At 41.1% G+C, this 11151-nt stretch overlaps 1 protein-coding gene across 3 annotated transcripts in view; it reads right to left on the reverse strand.

The window, feature by feature from the left end:
• The window catches only part of USP30 (ubiquitin specific peptidase 30), a 28883-nt gene extending 27796 nt beyond the window's left edge, over positions 1-1087 (reverse strand). For 2 of the 3 annotated variants that reach the window (XM_033097992.1, XM_033097991.1), the window contains exon 1: positions 936-1087. In XM_033097992.1, the coding sequence (XP_032953883.1) occupies positions 936-1018 (83 nt within the window). In that variant the 5' untranslated portion in view covers positions 1019-1087. The remainder of the gene's footprint in view (positions 1-935) is intronic. The other variant, XM_033097993.1, reaches the window with a different exon arrangement.
• Between the last annotated feature and the right edge of the window lie 10064 nt (positions 1088-11151).

Consider the following 11151-nt stretch of genomic DNA (forward strand, 5'->3'; position numbering starts at 1 on the left):
TCCAACCGCCTGAGCCACTGGGCCGGCCTGGATAATAAGTCCTTTAGACCTACTCCAGTTCCAAAGGAAGGAAGCTGTCCTGAACGACAGGTCTCAGTCATTTAGGGACAGTAATGGAGATGCAGTGTTCAGCTCTGCAGCCCGAAGCCCATGGGAGGGTAGATAAGAGGAGGGAAACAGGGGCCTTGACAGGACTGGGGACAGTACTATTGGGCGGGTCCAAGACTATTGGGGGGCAGGAGCCTTAGCAGGACTGGGAGCAGGTAAAGGGGTCCTGATTGGTTTAACCCTTGCAAGATAGTAAGTCGCTAATAAGGTTGGGGATCCAGACAGAATAGGGGATCCCTGGCATAACTGGGGCACAGGGACTGACAGAAATAGAAGGACTGACAAAATAGGAGGGGAGGGCGAGTCCTAGCAAGCCCCAGGCACTTTACAGGATTGAGAACCATGGCAGGACTGCCAAGCTTGACAAGACTGGGGAATCCTAACTGGCACGACTCGGAGCCCATAAGGATTGGGGGTATCCTGAGAGGATTAAGGAGTCCTGGAAAGCCTGCGAAGCCCTGAGAGGTCCGCGGGGCACTGCCAGAATTCGGGGCCTTGACAAGCCTGAGGCTCCCTGGGAGTTTTGGGGACAATGTCAGGACTGGAGGAGGCACTGGCAGGCGGGAGTGGGGACACTGATAGAATTTGGGGCGCTAGCAGAACTGGGGAGTGCAGACAGAATTGGCTTTGCCAAAGACCTGCAAGCCCTAGAGGCCCGTCGTCCCTCCTGCCTCCGGGGCTGGGCCTCCAGCCCTGCGGGACGCAGAAGCCCCCAGAATGTTTACTCCGGCCCTGGGGACCCTGACTAGGGCGTGAAAAGGCCACCAGAGGCCCAGGCTGGGGACCCTGCTCCGGGCCTCTCCGGCCGCCCCGCCCCCGAAGCTCACCTGACTGCCGCCCCGGTCCGCAGGAAACGCTGGATGGCCCTGTCGGCCGCGCTCACCGCCGCCTGGGCTCGGGAGCTGAGCATTGCGGCCCCGCGGGAGGCCCGCCGCCGCCGCCGCCGCCGCCGCCGCCGCCACCCACGCCGCTACCGCGGCGGACTGACAGAAGTCGCCTAATGCTCCCGAGGCCGCGGAACCCGCGGTTAAAGGACAAGCAACTCGGGGGAAGGTAGGCCGAAGGACGGGCTCCCGGGAGGACCGGAAGCAGCCGTCGCCGGAGAGGAAAAGCCGATGGACCATAGTCTTGTCGTCCCCCCAATCCCCCCTCCCGCGCTTAGCGATGGGGTAAAGGAATTCCTCCGGCCCGAGGCCTGTTTGGTTTCAGGGTTTGCCAGGGCTCTATTCATAAATACAGATACCCCACTTCCAGGAAGGACCATGTCAGTTTTATTTTTTGGTGTGAAGAGGGCGCCCCTGCTCGAAAGGGTTCAGGCCTCGGACAGCATTAGTTACTGTCGTCAGAGTGGAAGTAGGTTGCAGAGGAACGGCCTTTAATGAGCATGTGGTCCATCGCTGATGGCATCAGTAGTAAAACGCAGGGCTTTAAGAACAGCCATCAAACGTATTGTCTACTTAGCTGCATTGCTAAGCACGTCACGTGCATTATTCATTCACAATCCTCACACCAACCTTAACATTACCCACATTTTACATCCCAGGGAACCAAAGAAGTTTAAAGAAGTAGTAAGTCTTTTGACACATCTTGTAATTGGTGAAAACAAGATTGGCAATCAAGCCTGTGTGTCTCCAGAATAGTGTTGTTCAATAGAAACATAATGAAGACCACATTTTAAATTTTCTAGTAGCCACATTGAAATAAAAACGACAGATGAAATTAATTTTGACAGTATCCTTTACTTGACCCAATATGTCCAAAATGTTGTCATTTCTATGTAAACATCAGTGAGATCGTTTAGATTATTATTATTATTTTGTATTAAGTACATTTCATTTGGACCAGCCATTTTTCATGTACTCAATAGCCACATTTGGTCACAGGCACATTGGACAGCACAACATCTAAGGCATTAAAGCCAGAGAGAATTTGCCCTCCCTATTAATCGCTTTCCCCAACTGCAGAGCAAATAGTTGCAACTATTTTAACACAGAAATCAATGTTTTAACTCAGTGGTTCTCAAAGGTCTTGGTCAAAGGACATGTTGGTATGCTAAAAAAAATATTGAGAGCTTTTGTTTATGTGGGTTATATCTAATTATACTATTAGAAATTAAAATTAAGAAATAGCTTTTGGGTAATTTCAATTTGAAGTATAATTTGAGCAGTAAAATTCACCTAGTTTTAGTGTATAGTTCTGTGAATTTTGGCAAATGCATAGTCATGTAACCAGTACCACAATCAAGATATAGAATCATCACCCACTCCTAAAAAATTACCTGGTCCTTTTGTAGTCAACTCCTCTACCCACCCCCAGCCCCTGGAAAACATTTGTCAAGACTGGGGGAAAAAATTTAAACCCAAGAATACATTCCAATAGAAATCAGAGCCGTGACCTCATCACATGTTGTGTAGCCTCTGGAAAATTCCACGGTACACCCATAAGTGAATGAGAGTGGGAAAGGCAAATAATGTCTAAGTGTTATTATGAAAATAGTTTTGACCTCAATAACCCCCTGAAGGGGTCCCCAAGAAGGGGTCCCCAAGAAGGGGTCCTGAAACTACACTTTGAGAACTACTTCTTTAGCCTCTTGAGTGAATATCCTGCCATCCCACCCACAAATCTACTTAGAACTCTACATTCCAGACTATTTTAAATCGGCACTTACAGAGTATCCGTAGCTAATCAATTCACAAGTATTTTTGAGCATTTTGCATGGCTTATCTTAATTGAATTCTTGCAACGACTACATGAGAAATAACAATACTTCACATTTCATGAAGTTAGCAATGTCTCCTGCAGCTTGGCTCTCACTGCTCCTTTAACCAGTAGGGATGTGGCTGTCCTGGAATAATAGATGTTTTTATAAATAAGGTATATTACTAATTTATGATAATGCTCAACCAGGAACCATCAGGGCCTGCTGTAACATCCACCAGGCAGATCAAGGGTTTTTGGCACTGTAGGGTATCACAGGGTCACTACTCAGAGCCTTAGAGATCTTTCAGCTGCTGGGTTTATTCTGTGAGTAAATCATTAATTCAGGACCCTCAACTGCTGGGTATTAAAAACATGAAGTGGAATTTTTCCAACTGCTGTCACGTATACTAAGTCAGACCTCCCCCTTTCAGACCATGGAGCAGGTCCCTTAATAATGCAATTTTGCATAAACTTTCAGAGACCCATCTCATTTCAATATATAAATTAGTGTCCTCTTTCAAACTCAAATGTGATTTAAAAGTCTTCTTCCTGTCTCCAGAGGAGAGAGTGGCCTAGAGAAAGAGGAGAAGTATAGCTCTGGATACCTTCTCCACTCCCTCTTCCAGCTCTCCTGTGTCTCAGAAGAAAGACCTCAGAAATTGTGGTCAAATTGCCACACAAAACCACAAGAAAGATCTAAAACCCAAATTGGGTATCTTTTAAATATTTTTAAACGTTATCGTTATCCTATATTTTCCTCCAGATAGGTAAGAATCCCAATAGTAGGGGATTTGGAGAGCTTCCAAATTAACAAACGCATCCATACCAGGAGGGTGATACACTCCAACTCCATGGGGACAGAAACTTCTGCACACTCAGGAGCCTTCCAGACCTTACCTTATGTATCTCTTCAACTTGTTCATCTGCATTCTTTAGTAAACTGGTAACTGTTTTTCCCTGAATTCTGTGAGCAACTCTAGCAAATTAATCAAACCTGAGGAGAAAGTCATGGGAACCTCCAATTTGTATCCAAATCAGACAGAAGTTGTGGGAAATCTGGGGACCTGCTACTTGCAATTAGTATCTGAGGTGGAGTGGGAGCAGTCTTGTGGAACTGAGCCCTTGACCTCTTGGATCTGACACTATCTTATGGTAGATAGTGTCAGAGTTAACTTAAATTGTAGGACACCCAACAGGTGTCACAGAGAGTTGCTTGGTGTTGGGGAAATACCCCACCCATCTGGTGTCAGAAGTGTTGTGAGCATGGTATTAATGTGAAAGTAAAAGAGAAACACAGGTGGAGAACTGAGTTTTTCCCTACTCGGGAAAACTAGTATAAAGAACTAAAGAATGAGAACAATGTCTCACCAAATAGAGGATATTAATAAAGAGATAGAAATCATAAAAAGAAACCAAATAGAAGCTCTGGAGTTGAAAAGAATAACTGAAATTAAAAAATTACTAGAGGGACTTGACAGCAGACTTGAGCTGGCAGAAGAAAGAATCAATGAACTTGAACATAGATCGATTGAGATTATCCATTTTAGGAACAGAAACAAAAAGGAATGTAGAAAGTGAACAGAGCCTTAGAGATTTGTGGGACAACACACACATAATGGGAATCCCAGAAGAGAGGAGAAAGAAAGGGGCAGAAAAAATATTTGAAAAAAATAATGGCTAAGAACTTTCAAAAATTTGATGGGAAACATCAAATAATCTACACATCCAAGAAACTCAGCGAACTCCAAGGAAAATAAATTCAAAGAGAGCCACACCTAGACACATCATAATAAACAATCAAAAGACAAAGAGAATTTTGAAATTAGAAAGAGAGTGTGTGTTCCTCTCACACAAAAGGAATCTCAATAAGATTAACAAAGATTAACAGCTGGATTCTCATCAGAAACTGTAGGGGTAGAGGAAGTAGTATAACATAAAGTTCTTATAAGAAACTGTCAACCAAGAATTCTATATCTAGCAAAACTATACTTCAAAAATGAATGAGAAATTAAGACACTCCCAAATAAGCGCACAGATTTCTCATTTGCAGACTTGCCCTACAAGAAATACTGAAGGGAATCCTTCAGTATAAAATGAAAGGACGCTAGACGGAAATTCAAACTCACATGAAGAAATAAACAGCATCAGTAAAGATGTCTGTATAGGTAAATATAAAAGATGGAAAAATGCGTTTTTAGTTTGTAACTCCTTTTTGTCTTCTACCTGCTTTTAAAGACAACTGCATAAAGCAATAACAATAAATCTATGTTGATGGGCACACAATGCACAAAGATGTAATCTGTGACAATGACAGTGTAAAAGGGGGGGAGAAATGGAGATATATAAGATCAAAGTTTTTGTATACTATTGAAATTAAGTTAGTATTAATCCAAATTAGGTCATTATAAATTAAGATGTTAATGGTAATGTCCCGGGCAACCACTAAGAAAATAATTTAAAAATATGTAGAAAAGAAATGACAAAGAATTAAAATCGTACACAAAAAATATATATTTAACACAAAGAATAATAGAAGAATTGAGGGACAAAATAAACATAAGACATTGAAAATAAATAGTACAATGGCCATGTGAATTCTATATGAGCTGTGATTACATTACATTTAAATGTATTAAACTCTCCAATTAAAAGCCAGAGATTAGCAGAATGGATAAAACATGATCCAACTATACCTGTATGCTGTCTACAAGAGCCTCATTTTAGATACAAAGATACAAATCGGTTGAAAGTAAAAAGACGCAAAAAGTTTTGCCAGGCAAACAGTAATCAAAAGAGAGCTGGAGTGACTATGCTAATATCAGACAAAATAGACTTTATGACAAAAATTATTATTAGAGACAAAAAAGGACATAATGATAAAAGGGTCAATCCATCAAAAAGATATGACAATTATAAGCATGCATGCACTTAAAAACAGAGCGCCAAAATACAGAAAGAAAAATAAGACAGAATTGAAGGGAGAAATAGACAATTTAGGAATAATAGTTGGAGACTTCAATACCCCACTTTCAATATTGAATAAAATAACCAGACTGCAGATCAGCAAAGAAAGGGACTTGAGTGACACTATAAGTCAACTAGATCTAACAGATATCTATAGAACAATCCCCCCAACAAAAGCAGAAATCACTTTCTTCTTAAGTGCATATGGAATATTCTCCAAGATAGACCATATTTGAGGCCATAAAACAAGTTACAATAAATTTAGAAAGGTTAAAATCATATCAAGTATGTTCTTTGACCGCAATGGAATGAAATTAGAAATTAATAACAGAAGGAAATTTAGGGGATCCATAAATAAGTGCAAATTACACAACACATTCCTAAATAATGAATGGGTCAATGACAAATAAACAAGGAAAATTGGAAAATATTTTGAATGAATGAAAATGAAAACTTACAATACTGTGGAAAGAAGACCTTCATTTCTTCAATGACTACTCAGACATCTTGAACTACTTCTGCCTGATAACCTCTTCCCTGGGTCTCAACAGTTTACTGGCTACTGATTCACTGCACCCTCTTGTCTATTTTACATCCATCCAGAAACACAATGTCTGAGGGAATCACAGTTTTATTAGGAGAGTTTCAGAGTTTGTCTTTCAAGCCAGCTGCATAGATGTTTTCTCTGCCCTCTTCAGCCCTCTCCAGTCATACCGTAGATCAGACATCTTGTATTTCATGGCAGAATGGTACATGTGACCAACGGACTCTAAAGTTACATGCCTTGATATTTTTTAACAAGGGCTTCACCTCATCGCCAAACTTCCCCTTCCTGCTGGCTCCTGTGGCAAAGTTAGGAGATACTTACACCACCTATCACAATGCCAGGAATCTGCGAGTGACTTCAGGTGAAGGTGCCATCCCACCAACAGGGCTAGCAGAGCAGAGATCTACCACCAAAGTTTTGTTTTTCCCTTTCAGTTTTTTATCCAATGTCAGTTCTCAAAAAAAAAAAAAAAACAAAACAAAAAAAAAACCAAATCTCTTTATGAATTAAATCCACGGCTTCCTTTTTTCAAATTAAAGACCATTTTCATAACTAGTAAAATATTGTCTTCATAAAAATAGGGGTTTAGAACACAGTTGATTGGAAAACTAGTTATACATAACATATACTTTTCATATTCAGTATTTCAGGCTAAAGGGTAGCATGTCAGCCTCTATTCCAGTCTCTATTTTTAAAATGTTTTAAATATTCACTTCTGTTTTAAGAATCTGAGGAGGGAAATCATGCTGCATTACTTTGATGTGAAATAAAACCCATCTGGCTTTTGGCATGCCCCCATTTCCCAGACAGATGGATAATGTGGTTAGCTGGAGACAACTGCCTTTATAATATTTCTGTCTGCCCAAGGATGTCTCAAGGATCAGAGGTATAAACAAATATGTGCCATATTTTTCTTGGCTGATAATCTCATCCTGATATAACTTTAAAACAGGGAAATCAGCAGGATCAGTATCACCTGGGACCCTGTGAGAAATGCAATCTGTCAGACTTCACCCCAGACCCGCTGCATTAGAAACTCTGGGGTGGGGCCCAGCCATCTGTGTGCTAATAAGACCTCTGGGGAAGGCTGACCCACACTCAAAGGTGAAAACCACTGCTTTAGAAAAATAGAACCATATTTCCAAGAAAGAGGAGAAAACATTACATATTAATTAATACCTTACATAGTAATTAATTGTCTAAGGTTTTCCTCAACGCCTATTTTGTAAGTACTGTTCTCCCAGTTTTCAGGCGGTGCACCTCAAAAGCCTCCAGAGAGCAGGCAGTGAATATAAATGTGCAAAGCTTGCTACAGCCTGACTACAGCCTAGGCAGTGTGGGACACACTGTTTCAAGGCCCCAGTCACTAGTGGCCAGAGAGAAAGGCAGACCCAGTGAAGGAATACTGCCTCCCCTTTTCCCAAGAAGGTAATAACCTTATTATGTAAAATATCTCTATCTAAATGTTGGAAAATCTGGAAACCAATTTAAAAAGTAATTATTTTTTGAAAGGAACAGATTTATTGACATATAATTCACATACCATTATTCACAGATTTATTGACATATAATTCACATGCCATACAATTCATACCATACAATTTTAAGTGTACAAATTGGTGTTTTTTAGTATATTCACAGGGTTGTGCAACTGGCACCACATCTAATTTTGGAACACTTTTGTCCCCATTCAAAGAAATCTCACATGCATTTGCAGTCACTCCCCATTCTCCGCTCCCCATCTCACTTCTAGGCAACCACTAATTTATTTTCTGTTTCTACAGATTTGCCTATTCTGGAGATCTCATATAAATGGAAATTATATAATATGAGGTCAGACAATTAAGTTCGCGAACTTGTTGCAATGATGTTGCTAACCTTTCTTGATATCAGAGGGATTATTCATTATGAATTTGTACCAACTGGACAGTTAACCAAGTTTACTATTGGGAAGTACTGAAAAGGCTGCATGAAAAAGTTAGAAGTTAGACGACATGAACTTTTCACCAATTCATGGCTTTTGCATCACGGCAATGCACCAGCTCCCACGGCACTGTCTGTGAGGGAGTTTTTAGTAAGTAAACAAATAACTGTATTGGAACACCCTCCCTACTCACCTGATCTGGCCCCCAATGACTTCTTTTTTTTTTAAGATTTATTGGGGAATATTGGGGAACAGTGTGTTTCTCCAGGGTCCATCAGCTCCAAGTTGTTGTCCTTCAATCTAGTTGTGGAGGGCGCAGCTCATCTCTAAGTCGAGTTGCCGTTTTCAATCTTTAGTTGAAGGGGGCGCAGCCCACCATCCCATGTGGGAATTGAACGGGCAACCTTGTTGTTGAGAGCTCCCGCTCTAACCAACTGAGCCATCGGCCTCCCGACTTCTTTCTTTACCCAAAGATGAAGAAAATATTGAAAGGAAGACATTTTGATGACATTCAGGACATCAAGGGTAATACGACAACATCTCTGATGGCCATTCCATAAAAAGAGTTCCAGAATTGCTTTGAAGGGTGGACTAGGCTCTGGCATTGGTGCATAGCTTCCCAAGGGGAGTACTTCAAAGGTGACCATAGTGATATTCAGCAATGAGGTATGTAGCGTTTTTTCTAGGATGAGTTCACAAACTTCATTGTCAGACCTGGTATGTGGCCTTCTGGGTCTGGATTGTGTCACTTAGCATAAGTTTCCAAGATTCGTTCATGTGATAGCATGAAGCACTACTTCATTTCTTTTTATAGCTGAATAATATTCCACTATTTGGGTGTACCATATTTTATATACCCATTCATCAGTTGATGGACATTTGGGTTGTTTCCACTTCTTGCTGTTACGAATAGTGATGCTCTGTACATTTGTGTACAAGTTTGGTGTGCACTATGTTTTCATTTCTGTTAGGTCTATACCTAGGAGTGGTATTGCTGGGCCATGTGATAACTGTGTTTAAATGTTTGAGGAACCGCCAAACTCTTTTCCACAGCGGCTGCACCATTTTACATTCCCACAGCAGTGTAAGAGGGAAATGTCCACATCTTCACCAACACTTGTTTATTGTCTGCATGAAGTGGTATTTCATTGAGGTTTTGATTTCATTTCCCTAATGACTAGTGAGGTATCTTTTCAAGTGCTTATTGGCTATTTATGTATCTTATTTGAAAAAATGTCTATTCATATCATTTGCCCATTTTTAAATTGGATATATGTCGTTTTATTATTGAATTGTAAGAGTTCTTTATATTTTTTAAACATACGTCTCTTATTATATATTATTTGCAAATATTTTCTCTCCTTCTGTGGGTTCTTTTCACTTTCTTTTTTTTTTTTTTTTTTTTTTAATTTATTGGGGTGACAATTGTTAGTAGAATTACATAGATTTCAGTTGTGCAATTCTGAATCACATCATCCATAAATCACACTGTGTGTTCACCACCCAGAGTCAGCTCCCCTTCCATCACCGTACATTTGATCCCCCTCACCCTCATCCCCCACCCCCCAACCCCCTTACGCTCTGGTAACCACCAAATTACGTTCCCCAGATTAATTTTCAAACCCCGTGGCCATCCTGTGGTCACCGACTGCCCTCCAATCCCCTCACCCTCCCCCCCCCTCCCCCCGCCCTCTTTTCACTTTCTTGATGGTATCATTTGCAACATAAAAGCTTTTAATTTTGATATAATCCTATGTATCTATTTTTTTCTTTTGTCTCTTGTGCTTTTGATGCTGTATCTAAAAAAACCACTGCATAACTGAGGGTCCTGAAGATTTACTCCTATACTTTCTTCTAAGAGTTTTATAGCTTGAAATCTTACACTTCAAAGTATTCTTTTGAACTCTTCAGTCTACTCAAAACACATCTCTATGTTGGATCATGTTTATCGTTGTACAGTAACCACCTGTCAAGGTTTGCTTGGGACTCAGGGCTTCCCAGGACAGGGACTGTCAGTGCTAAAACTCAAAGTTCTGGGCAAACAAGGATGAGTTGGACAGCCTACCAATAAACTTCCAACTTGCTACCTCTGATATAAACCATTATCTCTGCTCTCCATGGGTTAGAGTAGATACTGAATCCCTCCTCACCTGAATGAAAGACCAGTCTGTTTTCATTTTAGCAGACATTTATTGAGTGCACATAATGCAAAGTCCTGGGTTGAGTGTAGTAAGAGATATTCAATTCCAATTTCAGTGTCCATAAATGAAGTTTTATTGTTCTAGGCTCTTGGGGGTACATCAGCAAACCTTTATGGAGCTTAAGTTCTAAAGGGGAGTGCAGACATTTAGCGGGAGGTGGAAACCATTGAACTAGATGGAGGGGATTTTGAAGGCGGGATTTGGCTTAATTAATCTTCCATTCCCCAGGGTCAAGGGTGTAGAAATCCAATGCTTGTTGAATGAATGAATGAATGAATGAATGATCTTTGGCCTTCTCATACTTACGTTTTTTCTTGATTCATTTCACTAGACCTTCAGCACCGTGATGACAATGACATGTCTAACTTGTTCTCTGTCATATGTCCAGTGCCTATTACATTGCCTGGCACCTAGTAGGTGCTCAATAAACGGTACTTAAATGCACGGATACATTTAAACAAATCTTCATTCCCTACATTTGTTATAGCAGCCTGGGTTTCAAGAATATTCTACCCATAACAACATTAATGAATCTCCACAAATAAACATTTAGAGAGGCGCTGTCAACCAAAGAGTGAGTGTTCATTGGTACCTCGACAGCCATTTCACAGGCTGGTGTGCCCCCTGGGCACCCCAGTAAGACACCACCAGCTACAGAGAGCCTGTAAATTTCTCCAACCAGAAGGGCTCTCCCCGCCCCCTCTCCC

Source organism: Rhinolophus ferrumequinum, chromosome 25, assembly GCF_004115265.2.
Source record: "Rhinolophus ferrumequinum isolate MPI-CBG mRhiFer1 chromosome 25, mRhiFer1_v1.p, whole genome shotgun sequence".
Classification (NCBI taxonomy): Eukaryota; Metazoa; Chordata; class Mammalia; order Chiroptera; family Rhinolophidae; genus Rhinolophus; species Rhinolophus ferrumequinum.